The following is a 25,976-nucleotide window of genomic DNA, read 5'->3' as shown; positions in this document are numbered from 1 at the left end:
CTTCCCCTCTCACCGCCCACCCGGGAGCTCGGAGGACCCTGGACTTCCTGAAAAGACGCTTCTGGTGGCCTAACATGGAGAAGGAAGTAAGGTCATTTGTCCTGTCCTGTGAGGTTTGCACCAGAACCAAGAACCCACAACAGCATCCCCAGGGTCTCCTGCATCCTCTGACCATTCCCCGGCGTCCCTGGTCCCACGTGGCAGTCGACTTCATCACGGGTCTCCCTAAGTCTCAAGGTAACACTGTCATTTTGGTCATAGCTGACAGATTCTCCAAGGCCTGCCGCTTTATACCACTGTGCAAACTCCCCTCTGCTCTTGAAACAGTGAAACTTATGTTTAATCATGTCTTCCGAGTCTTTGGTCTCCCACAGGACATTGTCTCAGACCGAGGGCCCCAGTTCTCCTCCCAAGCGTGGCACGGGTTCTGCAAGGTCATCGGAGCCACTGCCAGCCTCTCCTTTGGGTTTCACCCACAGTCTAATGGTCAGACGGAGAGGCTCAACCAGGACCTGGAAACCACCCTGCGAGGCCTGGCTATGGATAACCTGACATCGTGGAGCACCTGGCTGCCATGGGCAGAGTACGCCCACAACACCCTGCAGTCATCGGCCACCAAGCTGTCGCCATTCCAGTGCCAATTCGGGTTCCAGCCACCTCTGTTCCTGGACCAGGAGGAGGACGTGGGGGTGCCCTCGGTCAACCAATATGTGAGACGGTGTCGCAAGACCTGGAGCAAGGTCAGGAAGACCCTCATACAGACCTCCAGAACCAACCAGACTCAGGCCAACCGCCATAGAAGACCTGCCCACGCTTTCCACCCTGGGCAGCGGGTTTGGCTGTCCACTAAGGACCTTCCGCTGTGGGTGGAGAACCGCAAGCTTGCTCCTCGCTACATTGGCCCCTTCAAGGTGGTGCGCAGGGTGAACCCTGTCTCCTACCGGCTCCAGTTGCCCCGGACTCTGAGGATCAACCCCACTTTCCATGTTTCCCTGTTGCGGCCCGTACTGACGTCTACGTATGCCCCTGCCCCTAGGAACCCCCCACCCCCCCGCATCTTCCAGGGCCAGACTGTGTTCACTGTGCATCGCCTGCTTGACTCCCGCCGGGTCCGCGGCAGGCTGCAATATCTGGTGGACTGGGAGGGCTATGGTCCTGAGGAGCGCTGCTGGGTTCCTGCTCGGGATGTCCTAGATAAAGAACTGTGTCGGGACTTCCATTCGGCCCATCCGGATCGCCCTGGGAACGTCAGGAGACGCTCCTGGGGGGGGGGTCCTGTTAGGACTGGGACTGTTTTGGCCTCTAGAGGCCGCTGTTATTTCCTTTTCGTGTCATGTTTGTTTTGGCCTCTAGAGGCTGCCACTGTTACTGTGTTTTGTGTTTGTGTTTATTGCCTGTTTAGTCCTGATTATTTTCACCTGTGTTCAATTTAGTTTGTGTATTTATACCCCCTGAGTTCAGTCCTCTTGTCACGGAGTCTTTGTGCTGTTATGTTTATCTCCAGTTTCCTCTGTACTGTGTTCTTTGTTTTGCACTTTGCTTTTCTTTTGGACCTAGTAGTGACTGTGTTTTTGGATCGTCTGAGCTTTGGTATTTTTGCCTTTTCTTTTCTGGTTTTTGGCTTTTGTTTTGTACTTTTGGATTTTTTATTTTTTCCCTGATATCTTCTAAGCGTTTTTGGATTATTACTTTTTGGATTTTTTTTGTGTATATATTGTAAATAAACCTTTTGATACTTTTTCTACTTCTGCCTCACGCCTCTGCATTTGAGTTATCCCCCTGGTGGCCTAGTGGGGGTTTGCTGGATTATCACACCAGCCAACCAGGTTCGAATCCCAGCAAAACCCTAACACTCAGTGCTTTTCTTTCAAAAATAAGGATTTCCTTATTTTTGATTTCCTTATTTTTGAAAGAAAAGCACTGTTCTTTTCAATGAAGATCACTTTAAACTAATCAGAAATACACTCTATACATTGCTAATGTGGTAAATGACTATTCTAGCTGCAAATGTCTGGTTTTTGGTGCAATATCTCCATAGGTGTATAGAGGCCCATTTCCAGCAACTATCACTCCAGTGTTCTAATGGTACAATGTGTTTGCTCATTGCCTCAGAAGGCTAATGGATGATTAGAAAACCCTTGTACAATCATGTTAGCGCAGCTGAAAACAGTTGAGCTCTTTAGAGAAGCTATAAAACTGACCTTCCTTTGAGCAGATTGAGTTTCTGGAGCATCACATTTGTGGGGTCGATTAAATGCTCAAAATGGCCAGAAAAATGTCTTGACTATATTTTCTATTCATTTTACAACTTATGGTGGGAAATAAAAGTGTGACTTTTCATGGAAAACACAAAATTGTCTGGGTGACCCCAAACTTTTGTACGGTAGTGTATGTTAGGTGTTGTGTGTGTGATTTTTCTGTAACGATTGTGACAATATATTTCCAAGTTAGATTAATACAGATATTATGTTTTACTGGTGGAACGAGTCACTGAAAGTGACACCTGTGTGTAAACAGAAATCACATCATTCACATTCATGGAAATAAAGTTTATTTCTTTATTTGCTGGCGCTCATTCCTTTTCATTTGCATTTTCTCTTCTAACATTAATTACATTACACAAATTGGAAAAGAAAGACATATTCACAGATTTCTGCACACAGATAAGAAATTCAGCCCAACAGGTGTACAATGGAACAAGAAAAACTTCATATTTAATAAAAACTTACATGGTTTAACAGATGAATTAAACTCTAGTGGATGAACAGTTTCCTCAGTGAAAAATCAAAATGAGAATTCATGGTATGAATCTAAACCTTCTCTAAACTCTTTACTTCTGGCTGAAAACACAGAAACAGGTGTATCAGGGAGAAACGGTGTATTAAATATTATAAATATAATGTTTTATTAGAGTTGTTACCTGAAGTGTCAGTTGCATCTGTTTCCTTTGACAAGGAAGAAAGTTCCAGTAGCGACTCCGAGCAGTCCGACAGCCAGACCCACTCCACAGACCACAGAGGGACCCACACTGGGAAGCTCAACATCCACCTCTACACACACACACACACACGTTATTTCTACTCTAAGGAAAGACTGAATCAGTAGTTAAACTCTCCGTCTCACCCCATGTCTTGGTGTCAGGCGTCTCCAGGGCATCGTGCTCCACCGTGCAGGTGTAAACGTCTCCTTCCTGTGGAGTGAAGGGCAGGTGGGAGAACTGGTTGTAGGTGTTGTCCTTATTCAGGTAATAGCGGCTGAGTGTGGATTGTTCCGTCACATCCACACTGTTTTTGGTCCAGCGTACAGTAACAGGTGGAGGGAAAAATCGTGCGGAATGACAGATGAGCATGTTCTCTGAACCCAGCTGCATCTTTTGTTTGGGATAGATGGAGCTTTGTGGGGCATCTGGAGAAAAATATAAAGCACATGTGCACCATTGTTATGACTCTGAGACTGTGATGCATTCATTATTTCTTCTGGCTGTCGATATGTAGAGGATGTTACACGGTGGTACGAAGATATGAAGTTTATCTTTGAGTGGTGAATGGATACATCATGAGGGAGTGAAGCAAACGAGTGAAATATTTTTCAACATGAGAAAATAAACTTCATATCTTCAAGCCCGTGTGTAATATTTGTATTATATGAACATATCCAAAAAAACCCACAAGTTAATCAAAACTATTTGAATTTTGAAATGGTTCACCATTTTGACAACACACGTCTAGTCAGTGGGAAAACACTGGGAGTGACATCATCGGAGTGAAATATCAGGAATTATGTCACTCAGATCCACGATGTATTTCATATGAAAAATATGAATGGTGTATTTCTCAGATCATCTTCATATTTTCTTGCAAGTCAATTATAAAATTGATCTTTAGTTTCATAATCCATAATTTGTGTGTGTGTGTGTGTGTGTGTGTGTGTGTGTGTTGGGGATAGAAATAAAAGCAAAGATTTATTTAGATTTACAAACCCCACACTTCAACAGTTACTCTGTTCAGAGAGAACTTTCTTCATTTCTATAAATTTAACTGATAAATAGTTTGTGTTCGGGGCGAAGCAAACAGCTGCTGTGATGATGTGCTGCATTCTGGGATGTTTTAGTCGAATAAAAAGCCTTTATGAAATGAAAATAGTGTGAGACAGCAGTGCTGTAGTGTCGGCTGTGAGATTAGAGTATTGCACAGTAAATGAGAGCTTTACAGGCTGGAGACTGTGATTGTTCCTGTAGTTTACTGACAGTGTAATGGTCAGTGATTTACAGTCAAATCTACAACAAATCTCACATCTTCATGCTGGAAAATCATTTTAGACTCAATATCATCAAGGTAAATTTGTGCTCCTATAAACACTGAGTTTCTCACCCTGTGGCACCGGCTGGTCTTTAAAGTCCTTTATCGACCACTAAGTTGTTTTGGCAGATGGGCATGTTAGCCTCGGCCCACTTGTACCGTCCGGGGAACCCAATCGGATCAGCGAAGGGAGGCAGCATTATCACTCCTTTCTTCTTCTCAAAATCTGCATAAAACTCCTCATCTCCATCGGACCCTAACAAACTCCTTATTCTTCTCTGAACATTCGATTATTTGCAGGTCTTGATGTTTAACTGGAGAAACACACACACACACACACACACACACACACACACGTTCAAACTGCAGCAGCCTGTTACTACAGTGAGATAAAAACATCATTATCACTGACAAAATCACATCATTTTTGTGATGATCTGAAACGATCTGTCTCATTTAAATCAAGCTCTACAGCTTAATAACCAAAACACCACCATTAACACTTTATATACACTCTTCTAATTACCACTGGGGAAAAATATTACAGCAAATTTACACATAAATAAATATCTCACTTACACTGTGATTCAGTGTCCCTCACACACATTAGTGTGAAAAAGATGAGAAATAATTTCATCCTGAAGTTTGTCAGTAAACCAGCAGCTCAGATGAATTCACTTGTCACTGACTTCCACACACTGAATAGAGACAGAAATACAGCCGAGTGCAGAGTCAGTGATAAATAAATCATCCAATCAGATCAGTTCTCTCCTCACAGTCAGCTGGGTTCAGGCAGACACTCAAGTGAGTTTCACAATTCCTGATCCTTTACTCTTTCCATACTGAGGCGCGCTGATCATTACAAACACAAAGAATTAAAACACTGGGAGCACAAAAAGGAAGAAATGAAAAGCAAGCAGGAGAGAAAGCGAGAAATCAGAGCAATATTAAAATCCTGAATAGTCTTTAGGTTTCAAAGGTCAAACAAACAAGAAAACATCAATAATAATAATAATAATAATTCCTGAATTTTTGAGCTTTTGTGCCTGAAATAGTAAAAAATAAAATAAATAAATAAATAAATAAATAAAATAAATAAATAAAGGGTCTGAAATAATAATACAAAATAAAAGTTTAGATTTCAAAGTTTAAACAAACAACAATGACATTAATTTTTACAGCTCCTGAAATTTTGAGCTTTTGTTCTTGACATAGAAAAAGGGGTTTGGAATTTAAAAAAAAAGAAAGAAAGAAATGAAAAGCTGTGTATCCTGTTCTATTTTATGTTTGGTATCGTACACATTTTATAACAATAAAACAAAATAAACAAAGTGTCTGTGCTAGAAGTGATATCTGTACCGTAAGTAGTTTTGTCAGTAAACACGTACTGGCGTCTCTTTTCTTGTGAATAAATCTGCTGTGGTGTTCTGTACAGTTCACTACAGACGGTCTTAAATAGCATTGTGTAAACACTGTATACACTCTGTAGTGCACATTATATGTGTGGCGGCCTGCGTAGTCAAATTCCCACATCTTTTACTTTAGTGTTTCTAAAAAAACCCACAAGGGTTCCTGAACTGAACTATGTTTCACTTTTTGCAGAGACACATCTCAACCAGTAGTCCAGTAGAAAACCACAATTAAATGTTTAATTCCAAGTGCACTGAAGGACTGCTGCGTTCCAGTCGGAAGACGGCATCCTGTGTAGGCAGCATTCTTGGGGCAGCATCTGTGCGCTCCTGAGAAAAGGACTGTCCCAGTCAGAAGACAATCCCATAATTCAGTGTGCCAGACTGGAGTTCTGGAAATTTTGGCAAACGTGACAGAACCAGTTGTCACTCCAACAGATATAATATGGAAATTGGTCTGTTGCGAAGGTAACCTCCATTTATGTAGCTAACTTTTGCTGCTAATTAACAGCTCATGAGCTAGCAGATATTTACTGAACAGTGGATGGATTTTATTTTAATTGTACCGAGGTATAGTGTTTAGTTTCAGTGGTTTTCAGACAGATCGTACACTTATCACTGACTTCTGACTCGGGCTCAGTCAGATAATTTAACCTGATTTTTATCAAGAAATATGAAAGTTATCATGATATTGAGTAGTGAATAATCAAATCTATGATCTAATAAGTCTGAAAAAATAAATAATCAAGAACAGTAAGATTCATTTGTTTGTTCATGACACCTCATCTGGCCGTGTCTCTTTCTGATGATTGTCCTGAGGAGGAGATGAGCGAAGAAGAAAGAAGACCGAAAGCTGCAGAATCAAGAGTCCTCTGATTTTTAGGAGAAAAAAACCTGTCTTTGTTTTTATGGCTCCTGAAATCATACTTTTCTGAATTTAATGAAATTTGTTGCTTTAGTTTGAGTCTATAAAAACATCTAACATGGACATAGTTTTGAATCAGTTTGGTTTTTTTATTTATAATGCCAGGAAAATAGTGGCCACTCGTTTGGGATCCTTTCAAACGGGCGATAATGAAGCAATAACGAACTCACAGGAGCGTGGTGATACTAAATATCCACATGGCTGTGATTCAGCTGTAGACACAAAACTGCAGGCCGAGTGCTGTAGCTAATCCCAACCGCCAAATTTCCTTTTTACAACAAGACTGTAAAGAAGAAATAAATATCGTATCCGACAAAGTAACTGTATAGTGTTGTAGTAACTCACATTTCAGACAAAATTTGAACAAATGTTCTGTTCAGTTTTGCTCCTGTAGTGGAAATCACTCCTGAAGAAGCTTCACTCATTTTATAGCGTGTTGGCTAACTGGCTAGCGCACTCACTTTGATTTGTATATTTCTGCTGCTTCTGGTAAAATTGTCTTCTCTTTTTCCTTTTCATCCTCAATAGTGATTGAGGTTTTATTAGGTCAAACAGGCTAATCATCATCATCATCATCATCACAACATAAAATATAATAACATGGATAATTGTGGGTTGTGATTTACCCCATTGCAATAACATGGAAAAAAGATAAAAGAAATCCTAGGAGAATCTCTGGAACTCAGGGAGAACATGCAAAATTCCACACAAACAATAAACCAAGCTTAGGTTCAAACCAGAGGTTTGATAGTCTGAGTGTATATTATACCATCAAATAATTTTAATAAAATGCTGAGGGCCTTTACTGATTTAATGCAATGCTTCTCAAAATGTTATCTGAGGACACCCTGGGGGTCTGTGATGCATAATCAATAATAATTAAACTATCCATCCATTATGTATATTGTTTATCTATCAGGGTTGAGGGGGTTCCTGAAGCCAATCCCAGATGATTTCAGGTGAGAGTCGGAGTTCACCCTGGGCAGCTCACCAGTCTATTGCAGGACTAACACAGAGATGAACAGCCATCACACTCACATTCACACCAATGGGAAATTTAGAGGAGCCAGTTGCCCTAATCTGCATGTCTTTGGACTGTGGGAGGAAATCAGAAAACCTGGAGGAAACGCCACACAGAAAGACCCCAGCTGGCCACAAGGTCGAACCCAGAACCTTCTTGCTGTGAGGCAACAGTGCTAACCACTGCACAACCAGGGTTTATGATACTGAAAAAAATAAATATCCAAAATAATATTGTTCACATTCCAATAATGATATGTTTGGTGGGGATCTGTGAAGTTTATTCTACAGTTAAAGTTGTTCCTGACTGCAAAAAGATTGGGAGTGCTTGGTTTAGTGATATGTAGCTCTTTATTTACGAACTTTGTCAGATAAGGAAGAGATATTTTATGCAATAATTTCCTGTATATAAAGACTGTCGAACCTGGTATGTGTGCAGGTGGATGGGAAGGAGGACTCAGGAGACCAGCCGATTTTGACTTAGCTTTGGGTCTTGCTTTATTTCTCCAACAGGCACTTTTCAGAATGCTCACAACAACTCAACCGGTAAAACAAAATAATACACAGTCTGAATATTTCCGGACTTTCCCCTCAATCAAATCCACCAACACTTTCAAAGGTCACACTTTGTCAGCTCTGTTCCTTTCTCTTATGTTCACGGCCTCTCTAAAAGATAAATAAAGAACATATCTGTAACCTTGAATTGGACTGAAAGGCTGTTTTTCAAACTGTATGAACTCTGTACTGTACTATTATGTATTTGAAATGAACACTGATGCCTCAGTATCTCCACTAGACGTCACTGTGTTTGTGCTGTATGTGTTCATATGTATGCATGAGGTCAGATGAAGAAAGAGGGAATCACAAAACATGGAGGAACTGAACCTCTGAATCCTTTAGCTCATGTAAAGGTTGCATTAAGTTGATAGATGGCTGATTGGTTTGCTATTTTCTCCATAAATATTAAGGAGAGAGGAATCACATAGTACAATATTTATTGTACCCCTTAACATAATCCTATTCAGACTATTGAAATATTAGACTTGTCATTTAAATGTGTACAATGACACTGTGGCTATTTGTTGGTGTATGGAGGTTTTTTTTTTTAAATTAATATTTAAAATTTCCAGCAATTGTACACATTAAATCCAATTCAACATTATTTATATGCACTGAAAGGTGCAAATGTTGTGCCTTTACAGCTTTAAAGGTAATTCCCGTCTAATTATATACCTTCCATTAAAGTATGCTATTTCCATATTTCCATTAGAAAGATACATAATAAAGGTACAAAAGGTACCCCTCCAGCAATAAAGAATGGTAAAGTTAAGTACTCTTTTTTTTCCTGAGAGAGACAGCAGACTTGATGCTAAAAAAAAATAAAAGCCCCACAGTCACTAAACACGCATCTTGGAGAAGTTCACTGAAACCATTTCCAAATGTGAGCCTATCACAGGGCAGGGATATTATTACATCATCAGTTTCTTGGAAAAAAATATGTTGAAAAGCCTGCCATGAAAGTCTAAAGAATAAAGAAACACTTATTCTTTAAATATATTATAGTGATGTCCTGTTGAATCAGAGGCGTAATAATATAATGTTGGTTTGAAGAAGATGGAACAGGGCAGGAAACTCTGATTAAATCCCAGTGGAGCATGAAAATGATGATGCTGTAAAATGATGCGCTTTAGACAGCTGAAAAGCTGAACTCAGTCGCATTGGTTTTAAATGAGCTGTCCATCATTTTAGCATGATGTTAAGATATAATAACATGATGATCTGACCAGGTGATCTTCTTCCATTGCTCCAAGGTTCAGTTTTGATATTTGCGTGCCCATTGTTGGTGTTTTTGATGGTACAAAGGGTTTAGCAAATGTCCATACAAATTGTTACCTTAATTTTTATGCCTCCGCCACCGTAAGGTGCAGGAGGCATTATGTTTTCAGGTTGTCCATCTGTCCGTGCATCTGTCCGTCCGTGCGTGCGTGCGTCCGTCCCGGAACCTTGTGAACGCGATCTCAAAGGCTGATGAAAGGAATTTCACCAAACTTTCACCATTTGTGTGCTTTGGGACAAACATGAACTGATTAGATTTTTAGATCAAAAGGTCTAAGGTCAAGGTCGCTGTGAAGTCAAATGTCTGTCCGAGAACCTTGTGAACACAATATCTCCAAGGCAAATCAAAGGAATTTCACCAAACTTTCACCATTTGTGCATTTGGGGACAAGGATAAATGATTAGATTTTGAGATCAAAAGGTCTAAGGTCAAGGTCACTGTGAGGTCAGATGTCTGTCCGAAAGCCTTGTGAACACAATATCTCCAAGGCTAATACAAGTAATTTCACCAGGTCAAGATTACTGTGAGGTCAAATGTCCATTCCCAAATCACAACTTAATAAGGCGTGTAGTCTACCAGGCGGAGGCATCCCCATCAGCGCCGTTGGCGTCGAGTTCTATCTAGTTTTAAGTTAAGCCAGTGTATTTTTTTTTTAAGTGAGTGTCACTTATTGCTCTTCAGTCAGGATAAATTACATGCAATTCCAGTTTTATCATCAAAATGGTTTTGAAAACCATTATACTGATCTGCTTGTTCAGTCCACCCCATTTACATGGATTTCAGTGACAGCAGACTAAATATCAGTAACACCTCAGTAGCACACAATACAGTTCAACATCAAATTACAGATGACCATAAAGTTAAAATAACAAACCTGTAAAACTGTCTTAAAGGAAATACGCAGAACATTTATTTTTAAATAAATTTCTGAGTGGATAGTATCTCCATCCTTGACTCTTGTATGCTGCATAAATGGGAATAAAAATATAGATTTTTGAGAGTTAAAATCAACCGCAAAGTCAGCGTTCAAGCTGCCGCGCTGAGCCAGCCAGCCCTGAGTGCATAACATCACTGCAGTAACCGGTTTTAAGGCTGAGGCCTTTTACAGCTATAGACCAAAGTCATATAAATAAAAATTTATGTTGAAAGTAAGAAATAGCGTTACCGACTCACTCAACTAAGACTGATTTGACTTCATTAATTGTGGGTTGACTCTCATTAAAACAGGATGGGTGTTATAACTTATGCGACATACATGTACATGCATGCATTTTCACTGATAAAACATAAAAGGCTCATTAAATAATCAGATGAACTGAGACAATCACATTCTAAAGCAAATTAAATAATCTTATACCGGTAACTTAAACGCACAATACAAGTCACACATATTAATCTAAATGCAGGTAAACAACGAGTGTTGTTGTTTTTTTTATCCAAATGAGAGTCAGAGCTTACCCGTCTGTGTTCTCGCTTCTTGAAGGCCGATCTTGTGGCCGATTGTTTTGAAACAATCTGACTTTCAATTGTTCGTTCAGTTCTCCGTTCCTTCACTTCTTCCACGTATTGTAAGGGCGAGATATTGCTGCTGAGGCGAGCATATCCAGCGGAGAAATCAGACAGCTGCTCCACTCATTCTCCATTTTCTCCATACTGAGTACTCCACCATTACTGCTCGGCTCAGGCAATTACTAAAACTCGGGATGGGACATCACCGGTTTTAGCAACAACCGCAGGGAGGTCACTGCCCAAGCGATATGTCCCATTCTGTCCCGGGTTTTAGCAACAACCCTCAGCTCACTCCGGGAGAACTGGTTTAAAGTCAGTAAAGAACTGACTTTACTTTTCTTATAGTTTTATTTTCCTTTCATTGTAGGTACTGCTCCCTCTTTCAATACGGGCTTATAGCCAACACTCCTCAACAGATCAGAGGTCTCATACAAGTCCTCAGTAAAATGTGCAGAGCAGAGTAGAGACCACCTCAGAGGCGCCCAACATGACCATGAATTTCTCACAAAAGGTGTCCAAATCTTTGCAGTTTGAACATTCTTGGGCCATGAATGCAACATAAATCCACCTTCTGTCGTGTTGCTGCACCTGCCAAAACCACATCTACGTGGCATGGTGATAAATTAGCTCAAAATGAAGGATCGGAGTTGCAGTCAGCTCTGTGTTTTAGTATAGCGGAAATGGCGATGAGACCGATAGACTTCCTGCTGTGACATTACGGATCTCAAGGTCATTCACTCAGACTGCTACCTATATGAATCACTTTAATCTTAAAAATGACTATATTAGATTTATTGTTCACGCTTAAAACTATTCCTGTGCCATTCTTGAGGTCTCAGGCATTTATAAACAAAAAGTGAGGCCATGGTTCTGCGTATCTGCTTTAAGAACAGTGACCAGTGTGACATTCATACCGATATGATTTATTGCAATGCTGTTGTATTAAACTGCATTTATTTTAGCTAGTTGCACCTAATTAACTATCAACTGTCAACAGTAGACGTGCGGTATGTTGCAGAACAAAATTTTGTGAACAGTGCAACAGCATATCCTGTTGAACTTATGAACCGCCAAATTCTTCACCGTTTTAGCACAGCAGATTGTGTTTTAGAGACATTACCTTCGGACTGGCTTTCAGACCATCCAGCTCAAGGAATACCTTCTGAAACACCTCAAAAGTGTTTTTCAATTCTTTTGGATAGCTGAGGTTGAGTGCATATATCAGCCCCATTAGCAAAGCACAGGCTCTGGGTCCATCTAGGTCTTCCAGGACTTCTACTCCCTCCATCACGATCTTTGCACTGGCTGGATCAGACATTGTGGCACCTCTGGATACAACAATCCTCATCACCTCATTGGCAATCTCTCCACCATCCTGGTATCAGTAGGTCAGAATCAATACCAATGTTTTAAAACATATTTAAGAACAAGAGTAACACAAAGCACAGCGTTTGTGAACTTAAGTGTCTGATTTACCTACCAAATGCTCTTTGAGGAGATCCTCCTCCTTTTCTCTGAGATACACCATCAAGCCATGGATAGCAACCGCTCTCTTTCTTTCAACAGACTCCTGTGAATATGAAAAAAAAGTGAACCTGCTCCCCTTTGAGGATTGGTGTTTTAATAATGATATCTCTGGGGAAAAAGACTGAAGGATGATGTTCAGACCCAGACTTCATCAATTACCAATCTCTGTGTTTAATTAAAATCAAATTATAAATTGATCATTGTAAAGAAAGAAGTTATAACTTGATTGGTAGAATTTTCAATTTCAGCTGTGCATTTAAACTCAAGATTTTAAAAAATGCAAATAGTACATTGATTTTTAAGAAGGCTTTTAAATTTAACTGTAATTACATTTACTGCCTATCTTGTACCATCTCACAATTTGTTTTTTTTGGTTCAGTATTAATAGTTTTGGTTTTAATTGATTTTTTTCTGAGCAACTTGGGCATCAACTGAGCTGCAAACATCATATGATATATTATCCATTTAGTGTTGCAAACTGTTGCCTTTTAACACATCAGGCAGTCAGTGAGCATTGTTAAGCCAGTATCTCACTGGGTTGCGACAGCTTGCGACAAATTGTGAATGTCATTCGCGAGAGAGTTTCAAAAGTATCTTGAAACATTCGCGGGGCTTCTCAATTTTCTAGCATGAGTCGCAAAGTGTCACTCCTTCGTCGTTGAAATTTTGAACATGTTCAAACAATTCGTGCGACAAAATTTCTCTCAAAATAGCCGCAAATGATTCCCTGGTATCACAAAGTCGTCGTGAACCCTTCTCAAATCAGTTTCCGTGAGGCTTCCTCTACTTCCCTGCCTGCCGAGGGAAAGCTGGGCTGTGACAGCCTGCGACTAGTTGGAGACACAACATCTCATCTCATCTCATCTCATTATGTCTAGCCACTTTATCCTGTTCTACAGGGTCGCAGGCAAGCTGGAGCCTATCCCAGCTGACTATGGGTGAAAGGCGGGGTACACCCTGGACAAGTCGCCAGGTCATCACAGGGCTGACACAGACACAGACAACCATTCACACTCACATTCACACCTACGGTCAATTTAGAGTCACCAGTTAACCTAACCTGCATGTCTTTGGACTGTGGGGGAAACCGGAGCACCCGGAGGAAACCCACGCGGACACGGGGAGAACATGCAAACTCCACACAGAAAGGCCCTCGCCGGCCACAGGGCTCAAACCCGGACCTTCTTGCTGTGAGGCGACAGCGCTAACCACTACACCGCCATGCCACCCGGAGACACAACAATTGCGGTAAAATATGCGAATATCAATTCGGTGTGATTCCAAGTGAAAATTGTCGCTAATTCGAATATTTTATCACAATTGTTGTGTCTCCAACTAATCACAGGCTGTTGCAGCCCAGTGAGATACTCCCCTTAGTGTGCATTTGAAACCGTATGTATTTCTGGCCACCTGTCAAATTTTCTCTGGTGACACTGAACAGTACAGCTAGAAACCAACCCAATATCACATACTAGAAAAAAAAAGTGTATTTTCCTTTTTGAAATGAACTACGTTACATTTACTCATACCTCTAGCAGTATGTTTCTTATGTGCTGAATCTTCACTTTTGTAGCTCCTCCTCTTGAGAACACCAAGGACATTATTTTTGGGGTGTACTGGTCCAGTTTTGCCATGAATGTTGTCTCCAGGTGAACAGTGGTGAGCCTTCAGAATTCTTCATTTATCTGTACAAAAATAAGACACAAATAAAAAAGGCACAATTTGTTAAAATTAACAACTGACTGTAAACAACTGAAACAATTAATATAGCACATACTGTGAACTACTTTATGAAAACAATATTTACCTGAGCTGCATCAAAAAGAGCAGGCCATCCGTCTTTTAGGTCACTGACTGGTGGTGCTTGATTGACAACTTCCTGTCTGCGAAGGGAGAATGTCTTTGCCATTTTACCATTGATAATCTGACAGTTGTTCCTCTTCTTAACTTCATTAAGGAGCTCCACTCTTTCTTGTTCCAATTTTCTTTCTGTTTCTCTTTGTGGGTGAGGGGGGTAAATAGTTCACCTCTGCCTTTCTTGGCTTTTTAATATTCTTTGCGGGTGCTTTCTCATGTGCTCGCTTCTTTTTGAGAGAGTTCATATCAAGCTCAGGGCATCCAAGCCCTCTCAATTTAGATCTATAGTTCTCCATTTTATATTTTAGTCTTTGTTGCCATCCATAGCATCCATTATATGATCCAGGTTCTTTAAGGCAAGGATGCTTCTGAATCAGCACCTCAGCAACATCAGACAACTGTGCACTAGTTGGGTAGGCAACATACTGAAAGATGCTTTCAGCCAGTTTCTCAAGGATGTCAGGAAGGATTGTGGTAAAGTTGAGTTGAATTCCATCCTTCTTGAAAGCTTTGTCTCCCGAGGCAAGCACAAGCTCTGTGTCATAAGCAAAGCGAGGTACTGGAAATTCAGTAGGCCAACGCTGGGAATGCTGGGTAACATGTTCAAGTGATGAAAGAATCAGTGTGTCCTGCGATCCAGAGGAGAAAATGCTGATGGAAGGATGGATGGAGGTCACTGAAGTACTGTATGGGCCAAGGCTGATGCGCTATGGATGGAGGTCTCTGATGTACTTTCAATGGAACTATCCAGATCAGTTAAGTTCAGAGTAATTGTGGGAGGTTCAACAATGTGAATCACCTTAATTGTGTCCTTGATGTCACTTGTTGAGGAAAGAGAAAACTATTCTTCTCCAAAATCAGCATCTTTATAATGCAAAGTAAAGCTTCCATCAAGCCCAAATGTCTCTCTCACAATAGACTCAAGTTCACCCACAGTCCCAGGGATTCCATGAGGCAAGTCCAGTTTCCGAATGTCATGGTCCTGAAGAATGATCGGAAGTTTGACCTGATGAGACATTGAAGCATCTGTAAGAGAAACCACATCACTTCAGTTTGAGTTATACAGTACATCCAGTCACTTCCCCTAAACATTCAGTATGGGTGAAGAATATTAACACAGAATTACCCGAGATGTAAGCTTTGGACTTTCTCACCTTTGCAACATTAACTAGCATGCAGAAAGTGTTCTGTGTTGATTATGTATCCAATAAATTAGCTTTCACATTACACTATGACATATCTTAATCAACAAATTATAAACTCCTCTTGTAGTGAAAATCAACATGATCTGGGTTTAAAGGCATCTTGGGCTTGTATCAAAGCAAGATACTAGTATTGGCAAATGTCAGATTATAGATTTAACATTGTCACTTTTTGAACTGTAAAAAATATTAACACAATACAAAGTCGACAAACTAGCCAGCAAAAATTAAACACATCAGTTGTCCATTGAAGCAATTTCTCGCCTTTTTTAACAGGCTTTTGAGTATTTGTGCTCAAGTCTGGGGCAAGTACGCCAATTTAAAAACTCTGTTTTCCTCATGAAACCATAACCCCATATATGGAGAGGATGAGGCTATTTTTGATTATGCATTTTATGAGGTTTTGTGGGTAAAGTCAAACAAATGACATGGTGTAATGAGCAATTTGCCATCTATGGTACATAAATGTAGCACTTTAGGGTCACTATGTATTTTCCTGCAATTGTGTATGCTGCCATTGGCAAGAAGATGTCATACAACTCATTTGGCTCAATCACGTTAACACTTCTTGTGTTTAAGCTCATCCCAGTAGCTTCTAAGATGTTCAATATACCATGCATTTAGACATTTCACAAGGAAGCCAACCTTCCCATTCACAACAACTATCTGAATCAACTCCACAAAATCTGGCAGACCACCTGGTGAACCATGTGCCAAAATCATTCCAGTGGAGTAACTGGTGCCACTGTAGCACACTGTGTTTGCCACCTGGACACATGACTCACCGGGAAATTTTGTTTCCAGTGCTTCCCGAATGTCTTTCCTCAGCACAGTCAAATCCACCGTTGACAGTTTTGTTACCTGTAGAGATGGTTGAACAATTTTACTGCCATGTAGATGGTATGCAACCATTAACTGATGCTTCACTGGGAGAGACAATAGAATGTTCCGGAAGCTGTGGGTATACTTTACCTCATGCTTAAACAAAGCTGTGTTTAGCTTGAAAGTGCATAGTCCACAAAAAGACAAGTGGACCATAAACCTTTATCAGCTGTGGGTAATGCTCTAGAAAATGATGCTTAGGGGTAAGTCTTTCCTGAGGGAAAGCCTCCAAGAATCTGTGCCGATGCTCAGAAATCTTGCTGTCAAGGAAACAAATAGTGAAGTCTTTATGAACAGAAGAAAGGACAAGTTCAACTATGTCCTTAAAGCAGATACGCAGAGCCATGGCCTCACTTTCATTTATAAATGCCTTGAGACCTCAAGAATGGCACAGGAATAGTTTTAAGCATTAACAATAAATCTAACATAGTAATTTTTACGATTAATGTGATTCATATAGGTAGCGGTCTGAGTGAATGACCTTGACGTCCGTAATGTCAGAGCAGGAAGTCTATCAGTCTCATCGCCATTTCCGCTATACTAAAACACAGAGCTAACTGCAACTCCGATCCTCCATTTTGAGCTAATTTATTGCCATGCCACATAGATGTGGTTTTAGTAGGTGCAGCAACACGACAGAAGGTGGATTTATGTTGCATTCATAGCCCAAGAATGTTCAAACTGCAAAGATTTGGACTCGTTTTCCGAGAAGTTCACGGGCACATTGGGCGCCTACGAAGTGGTCTCTCCTCTGCTCTGCACATTTTACTGAAGACTCATATGAGACCTCTGATCTGTTGAAAAGAAAGAAAGCACAACTTTATTCATTTATTCCTCTCTGCATTTAACCCATCTGAAGCAGTGAACACACACATGCGAGCAATGAGCACACACACACACACATACCCAGAGCAATGGGCAGCCATGCTTACAGCACCCGGGGAGCAGTTGGGAGTTCGGTGCCTCGTTCAAGGGCACCTCAGTCCAAAGCTGTCCCATATTAACCTAACCGCATGTCTTTGGACTGTGGGGGAAACCAGAGCACCTGGAGGAAACCCACGCAGACACGGGGAGAACATGCAAACTCCACACAGAAAGGCCCTCGCCGGCCGCTGGGTTCGAACCCAGAACCTTCTTGCTGTGAGGCGACCGTGCTAACCACTACATCACCGTGCCACCCGGAGGAGCGTTGGCTGTAAGCCTGTATTGAAAGAGGGTGCAGTACCAACAATAAAAGAAAACTACAAGAAAAGGAAAGTATTTATTTTATTTATTTTTTTAAATGGAATGTTACTTCAGTTGCACCAGTCCTCCCGGAGTGAGCCGAGGGTTGTTACTAAAACCCGGGACATAACAAGATGGGACATATCGCTCGAGCAGTGACCTCCCCGCAGTTGTTGCTAAAACCGGTGACATCCCGTTGCATCCTGGGTTTTAGTAATTGCCTGAGTCTAGCAGTAATGGCGGAACACACAGTATGAAGAAAAGTGAATGAGTGGCGCAGCCGTCTTATTTCTAAACTGGTATTGCTGCCATCTCATCCTTACATGGAAGTGAATGAACGGAGAACTGAACAAACAACTGAATGTCAGATTGTTTCGAAAACAATCAGTCTTCAAGAAGCGAGAACACAGACGGGTAAGCTCCAACTCTCATTTGGATAAAAACAACAACAACTCGTTGTTTCCCTGCATTTAGATTAATACATGTAACTTGTATTGCAGGGGTGTCAAACTCAGGGCCTGCGGGCCAGATCTGGCCCGCGTTATAATTATATATGGCCTGCGAGATAATTTCCTATGACTATTATTAATGGACCACCGGTAAATAGCGCTCCCACCACTCATACTACAAATCCCACTATGCACTGCAACAGCTGCCACGCAAGTCAAGACCTGTGCACCAACCCATTTTTCCGCGCTGCCAAGGACACATTGATCAGTGGTCAGCGAATAAAAGCATCGGTCAGCACTTTTTACAGTGACATTTAAGCTAGCCTGACCCCCCAAAAATGGCCAAACGAAACGTGGACTTTGAAAACAGGGATTTTCAAAACAGGTGGGAGGCAGAGTACCTGTTCGTTGACATTGGAGGTAAACCTTTGTGTCTTGTTTGTGGAACTAATGTGGTCGTAATTAAAGAATATAACATAAGGCGGCATTATGAGACAAAACATCAGGACAAGTACAAAAACCTGGACATACAGCAGAAGCTAGAGAAGGCAGAAGAGTTTAAAAAGAGTCTGGTGTTACAACAAGCTATGTTCACAAAAGCAAAATCACAAAGTGAAGCTGCCGTGAAAGCTAGTTTTGTAGTGGCAGAAGAGATAGCCAAATCAGCCCGGCCTTTTACAGAGGGAAAGTTTTTGAAGCACTGCATGATTAAAGTGTGCGATGTTTTGTGTCCAGATAAAAAGCAAGCATTTTCAAACATAAGTCTCAGCAAAAATACGCTTGCTGATCGGATATGTGAGCTTGCCACTGATTTACAAGCACAGCTGATAGAAAAGGGAAAATACTTTATTGCATATTCCCTTGCTGTGAATGAAAGCACCGACACGACTGACACTGCACAGCTGGCAATCTTCATCCGTGGAGTGGACTCCAGTTTATGTGTTACAGAGGAACTTTTGGGTATTATACCAATGCACGACACAACCACAGGAAAAGACATATTTGAAAAAGTATCTAAATGTATGAATGACATGAAACTGCCCTGGGACAAACTTACGGGACTGACGACAGATGGAGCGCCTGCAACGTGCTGGGAAAAGAGTGGATTGGTGGGATGGATGCAAGAGAAGATGCAGAGGGAGAACTGCACAGGTGAGCTGACAGTGTATCACTGCATCATACACCAGGAAATGCTGTGCAGCAAAGTCCTGAAGATGGAACATGTCATAAGCACCATAACACAAACAGTTAACTTTATAAGAGGCAAAGATTTAAATCACTGGCAGTTTCAGTCTTTCCTGGAGAAAATACATTCTGAATTTGGTGATGTGCCTCGGGGGCGTGTCTACGGGGGGGGGGCAGGGGTGGGCAGTGCCCACCCTGAGATAAGCCTTGCCCACCCTGATAAATTGGTTGCCCATCCTATAAAAAACGCCTGTGAATATCATCACAATATGCGCGATTTTGCTCGGAGGTGGCGTCTTGTGTTCTCCTTTAAATCCATTTTGCACTCTACTGCTTTCTCATTGGCCATTTCGAAAGGGAAGGGGAGGGGGGGTGCCCTGCCCACCCTATATATAAAAAAGCTGCGTGCGTGCTCGCTCTACGCACAAGCGGTAGTAGCAAAGTCAGTGTGTACGGCAGTACTGTAGATTCCGAGTTAATAGTTAACAGTAATACATTGCTTACTTTCCCTTCTCATAGTCATGCATAGGTTTCTCATTAAAAAGCAGACACCCTCACCCCCCGTGCCCAGCACTTCCTCCGATACTGAGGACGTTTCTCAGCCCAGCACCTCTGCCCTCAACCAAAGTTGCCTCAACACCGTGCTAAGCGCTGCATCTTTGTCGGTGGATGCTAACATCGTACATGTCTCTGTTCCCGTTGACGCTAGCACCTCTGCTACAACAGATATTACCGATAAAGATGCATTGCTCTGCACAAACGTTACAGGCATACAGTCTTCCGTTCCCCTTGATTTAAACACGGATAGCCCATCTCAGCCCATTCTAAAAATTTATCCAAAACACCTTTTTGGCCAAACCTACCGGTCATTTAGTGCAGGCTGGTTTCAGTCACGGCCATGGTTGGAATATTCAGTTTTGCAAGATGCCAACTTTTGCTTTGCCTGTCGCAAATTTAGTTTAAATTCGGACAACATATTCACCAAACGTGGGTACACTAATTGGAAAAAGGCTCTGGAAAAAGACGGTGGCTTTAACAAGCACGCTTCCAGCCTTGTGCACATTAGGGCGATGTCCGCCTGGCAGGAGTGTCAACGCCATGGAGAGACAGGAGAAAGTATCGTTCACCTTCTCGGTCAAACTCAGATTAAAAAGAACAGATACTATGTGAAAAGTGTAGGTGAAGTCATACAATTCCTCGCAGTAAATGAACTGGCTTTTTGGGGGCACAGTCACGGGGCTGAGAATGAGGAAGGGCTTTTAATCCGGCTGTTCGAGTATACACTCCTCAAAGATCAAAAACTGAAGGATATCGCAAAATGCATCCCCGAAAATGCTAAATACACGTCTAACACCATCCAAAACGAGATAATTGAAACTCTGGCAAAAATGGTTCTAAAAGAAATCAAAAGGAAATATGATGAGGCTGACACCCCTGGCATGAGCATCAAGTGTGATGGCACCAGGGACCGCTGTAACATTGAGAACCTGTCAATAATAATTCGATTTGTCCGGAATTCCATTCCAGAGGAACATTTAATTGGCTTAGTTGAATTTGACCAGCTTAATGCTGAATATATGTGCAGTCAAATCCTTTCACATTTGTCTGGGAAAAAAAAGGGAAAAAAATATTGATATAAAAATGTTCCATTGCTTCTATTAATCACACAAGTCCATGTAATGACAGGTCCTTTCCTTTTATCACTAGATGCAGATATGGTGCATAATGAAGCCCAACCTTTTTTTTCATGTGTCTGTTTTTTTCATGTTTGACCCTCTGAATGTTTGTGTGTGAGTATGGATCTCAACTTACACTACATTCCAAATTATTATGCAAATGACTTTTTTCACTGATTTTCCTGAAGAGTCAATAGAAATGACAATCGTCCTAATTTTCAAGTCATCAACCGTCAGTGTACAAATCAACTGTTTTTGAACGAACCTTCCAATGCTAACTGTATTTTTTTTTAAATAAAAAAAAACTAAAAATGGACTGTTCCAAATTATTACGCAAAATAGAGTTTCAAAAGATTTTTGTTCTTGTAAAGAACTAAAACTGGCCATTTGTGAAATTGGAAGCATTAGTAGGTGATAATTACTGGAATCAAAACCTAGTTCAATCAAAACATCTTATAGTTCAAATTGCATTACTGGATTTGTAGCAGATTCAGAGCCCAGTGGGGCTACCCAACTCCCTGGGGTCAAGCAGATGATGATGGTGAGGACGATGATGATAAAAAGTAGCAAATGTCACAAGAGCAATAAACAAAACCTCTTCCAAGCAGTGCAGATTTCCCACCATTATGTTATTTTATCCACTTTGCTTCAACCAATCACCAGCAACTATCATTTAGGAAATCTTTGTCCTATTAATTTGCTCATACCCGTCTGAATGCGCTATTAATCATGGGAAACACGTCTGATCACGAAAATGGGGGACTTATACACACATACATACACATACACTACAATAAGAAATGTAATTTGTTGCCCCCCCAAATAAACCAAATGCCCACCCAAGCATGACATCCTGGCAACGCCTCTGACATGCCTTATCACACAGAGGTGCGATGGCGGAGTCGAGAAAAAGTGCTCAGCAGATTTTTCGAGCTGTATGAGGAAATTTGTCAGTTCATGGAATGTAAAGGAAAAGACTCAACAGGGCTCCAGAATGAAAAGTGGCTGTGTGAGTTGGCCTTTCTGTGCGACATAACGAAGCATCTTAATGCATTAAACCTCCAGCTTCAGGGACGGGACCGTGTGATTACAGACATGTATGACGCAGTGAAAGCTTTTCAAGTCAAGTTGCACCTGTGGGAGATGCAGATGCAAAAAGGGAACTTATGCCACTTTCGATGTTGCCAAAAAATCACAGACCAGGTCTCCACCGCTATGTTTCCTGCATTTTTTGCTGATAAACTGAACACACTGCGCACTGAGTTTACACGGCGCTTTGCCAACTTTGAAGCGCAGAAATGTAACTTTGACCTGCTCAGAAGTCCATTTGCAGTTGACGTGGAGAAAGCTCCAGCAAATATCCAGATGGAACTGATAGAACTCCAGTGTAACGGCACATTTAGGGCAAAGTATGACTCTGTGGGTTCTGCACAGTTCCCCCAGTTCATTCCTGACATGATGCCCCAACTCCACCTACACGGTGCTCGAATGCTCTGCATGTTTGGTAGTACATACCTGCGTGAGCAACTTTACTCTGTGATAAAGATGAACAAAACCACACAAAGAAGTCATCTCACTGATGCACATCTCCACTCCATCCTGAGAGTTTCCACAGCTCAGAGCCTAACCCCAAACATAAATGAACTTGCAGCCAAGAAAAGATGCCAAGCATCTGGCTCAGAGAAATGAAATAAGAGAGCAAACTAAATAATTTTTTGTTTCTTCTTTCTGGACTTTTTGCTGATATCACATCACATTTTTTATTTGAAAAAAATTGCAAATTTTCATTTAATGTGTTGAGGAAAAAAGTTGTTGTATTCTTGCTATTCAAATTTATATTGCTGATTAAAATATTGTCAGTTTTAGACTGTTCAGTAAATGTTAATCCTGTTTGGCCTGCGACTTAGACTGTGTTTTCAATTTTGGCCCATTCTGTGATTGAGTTTGACACCCCTGAATGTATTGTGAATTTATTGTGAATGTATTGTGTATTTAAGTTACCGGTATAAGAATATTTAATTTGCTTCAGAATGTGATTGTCTCAGTTCATCTCATCTCATTTCATTATCTCTAGCCGCTTTATCCTGTTCTACAGGGTCGCAGTTTTATCAGTGAAAATGTATGCATGTATATGTATGTTGCACAAGTTATAACACCTATCCTTTTTAATGAGAGTCAACCCACAATCAATGAAGTCAAATCAGTCTTAGTTGAGGGAGTCAGTAACGGTATTTCTTACTTTCACCATAAATTTTTATTTATATGACTTTGGTCTAGGGCGGCACGGTGGTGTAGTGGTTAGCACTGTCGCCTCACAGCAAGAAGGTCCGGGTTCGAGCCCCGTGGCCGGCGAGGGCCTTTCTGTGTGGAATTTGCATGTTCTCCCCGTGTCCGTGTGGGTTTCCTCCGGGTGCTCCGGTTTCCCCCACAGTCCAAAGACATGCAGGTCAGGTTAACTGGTGACTCTAAATTGACCGTAGGTGTGAATGTGAGTGTGAATGGTTGTCTGTGTCTATGTGTCAGCCCTGTGATGACCTGGCGACTTGTCCAGGGTGTACCCCGCCTTTCGCCCGTAGTCAGCTGGGATAGGCTCCAGCTTGCCTGCGACCCTGTAGAACAGGATAAAGAGGCTACAGATAATGAGATGAGATGAGACTTTGGTCTATAGCTGTAAAAGGCCTCGGCCTTAAAATCGGTTACGGCAGTGATATCATGCACTCAGGGCTGGCTGGCTCAGCTCCAATGCCAAATTTGCGGTCGTTTTTAACTCTCAAAAATATATATTTTTTATTCCCATTTATTCAGCATACAAGAGTCAAGGATGGAGATACTATCCACTCAGAAATTTATTTAAAAATAAAGGCTCTGCGTATCTCCTTTAAGGTTCAGAAGAACCAACCATGTTGGTTCACTCTCTGGTATTCTTTCTCCAACTATCAGGGGAAGGAGGCGAAGCAAAGTCCATTTTTCATGGGCATTCCCACCACACTCAGAAATATTTAGGCCTAATATTTAAGATTTATGTATTTCAATTGCATATAAAATTTCCATGCATTTGGATTACACAGATTTAACATAAACAGACTAATAAACTTAATGTGGTGCGTATTTGTCAGTTGAACATAAATGAAACAATTCACAATGAGATTTATGTAATAATACTAATAAACCCAATGCCTTTTAATACACAATGACAGATTTATGTATTTATCATAAATAAATCAAATATGTTTCGAATACTTAATAACCAGTGTATGTATTCAATATTAATTGCTCCAATATGTTTGAAATGCTTAAAACCAGGTTGATGCTCTAAACCCAATTTAAATAAAATGCATAAATTTATGTACTTGATATAAGAAACCCAGTGCGTTTGATATTTTACCAGATATTCCACATTTTTTTCCCTCATTCACCCCACACCTACAATAATATCTATAATTACAATATAAATAGTTAGACCACTTTGTTTTACATTCTGTCTATTTGGCTTCAAGGCATGTGGCAAGTTTGGGCATTGCTAAAACTCAAAGCCAGCAACACATCATCACACTACACACACACAAAACAAAAAAAATACCTAAATAAATTCACTCATTTGTGCACATTAAGATTGAGAAAGTGCTCTTTTTTCAATCATTTACTTATTTACTTATCTCCAGGTCTGGCACCCTCAACCTGAATGACGTAGATGCCCATTGTTGTCTGTGTAATCCCCAACTCAGCCTCTGCACATTCGCTGTCCTGTAGAATAAACAAAGAGAATGAACTGTGTCCCAATACAACTCATATTATGATATTCAATTTTTTTTAAAGGCACGTGGTTTTAAAAAAAATTATGAAATGGATCTGGCTCAGGGCGGCACGGTGGTGTAGTGGTTAGCGCTGTCGCCTCACAGCAAGAAGGTCCTGGGTTCGAGCCCTGGGGCCGGCAAGGGCCTTTCTGTGTGGAGTTTGCATGTTCTCCCCGTGTCCGCGTGGGTTTCCTCCAGGTGCTCCGGTTTCCCCCACAGTCCAAAGACATGCAGGTTAGGTTAACTGGTGACTCTAAATTGACCGTAGGTGTGAATGTGAGTGTGAATGGTTGTCTGTGTCTATGTGTTAGCCCTGTGATGACCTGGCGACTTGTCCAGGGTGTACCCCGCCTTTCGCCCATAGTCAGCTGGGATAGGCTCCAGCTTGCCTGCGACCCTGTAGAAGGATAAAGCGGCTAGAGATAATGAGATGAGATGAGATCTGGCTCACCAACATGACTTTGAGAGGCAACCCAAAGCTGAAATGTTTTGAACGATGCACAACACATGTTTGTTTGGGATTCACTGTCGTCGCTCTGTCCCACGCCTCTTATTTGCTAACCGGTGGAACCAACTATGTTTCTGAATCACTACACAAGCACTCTAACTAAAAAGACACTGCTGAAAGGAACTGATACAAGAACAAAGTAGTTCCACTAGCTGGCAAGCAAGAGGGCTGAAAATGATTTCAGATAATGAATCCCAAAGCAACATGCGTTGTGCATCCTGATTAAGCGCTTGTTCTTAAATGTTCACACTAAAATGTTGTGTAGATATTAGTTTTGATTTGCCAGGGAAATAACCCCTATCTATACCAAATCTGACACAATGGTTTGAGCGTTTGATGATTCTGTTCCATACTTTGCAGTCAACTGTTATACACTTTACCAGGGTTATTTACGACAAGTTTCTTGGCTTATAAAATCACTCTCCTCCACGCTGACAGCTGCATAGGTTAATCTTTCAGTGCACACAACACACACAAAGCTAGACTGTGATGCCTATGAGACAATTAACACAACTACCAATGTAAATATATCCTTAACAAAGAGAACAGGCCAACATATTGGGAACTCTTTGACGAGTGTCTTCATGTCTTCATTGAAGTAGACACCAAGGCTCCTCAGAATACAGTCACGCTTGACGCTTATGTCTTCGTTCTGAAACAAACATACCAACAAG

General features: G+C 41.2%; 1 protein-coding gene and 1 pseudogene across 1 annotated transcript; one reads left to right on the top strand and one right to left on the bottom strand.

The window, feature by feature from the left end:
• Positions 1-2,569: 2,569 nt before the first annotated feature.
• LOC132892782 (H-2 class II histocompatibility antigen, A-U alpha chain-like) lies at positions 2,570-5,122 on the bottom strand (annotated as a pseudogene).
• A 13,355-nt stretch (positions 5,123-18,477) lies between these two features.
• Positions 18,478-22,689, top strand: LOC132892691 (general transcription factor II-I repeat domain-containing protein 2-like). The gene is made up of 2 exons (XM_060931004.1): positions 18,478-19,463; positions 21,867-22,689. Exons 1-2 carry the CDS (start codon positions 18,478-18,480, stop codon positions 22,687-22,689), a joined length of 1,809 nt encoding a protein of 602 aa, XP_060786987.1.
• Positions 22,690-25,976: the final 3,287 nt, after the last annotated feature.

This window comes from Neoarius graeffei, chromosome 10 (assembly GCF_027579695.1).
Source record: "Neoarius graeffei isolate fNeoGra1 chromosome 10, fNeoGra1.pri, whole genome shotgun sequence".
NCBI classification, from domain to species: domain Eukaryota; kingdom Metazoa; phylum Chordata; class Actinopteri; order Siluriformes; family Ariidae; genus Neoarius; species Neoarius graeffei.
The sequence above is the reverse complement of the archived record's forward strand: the minus strand, read 5'-3'. Positions and strand labels throughout refer to the sequence as shown.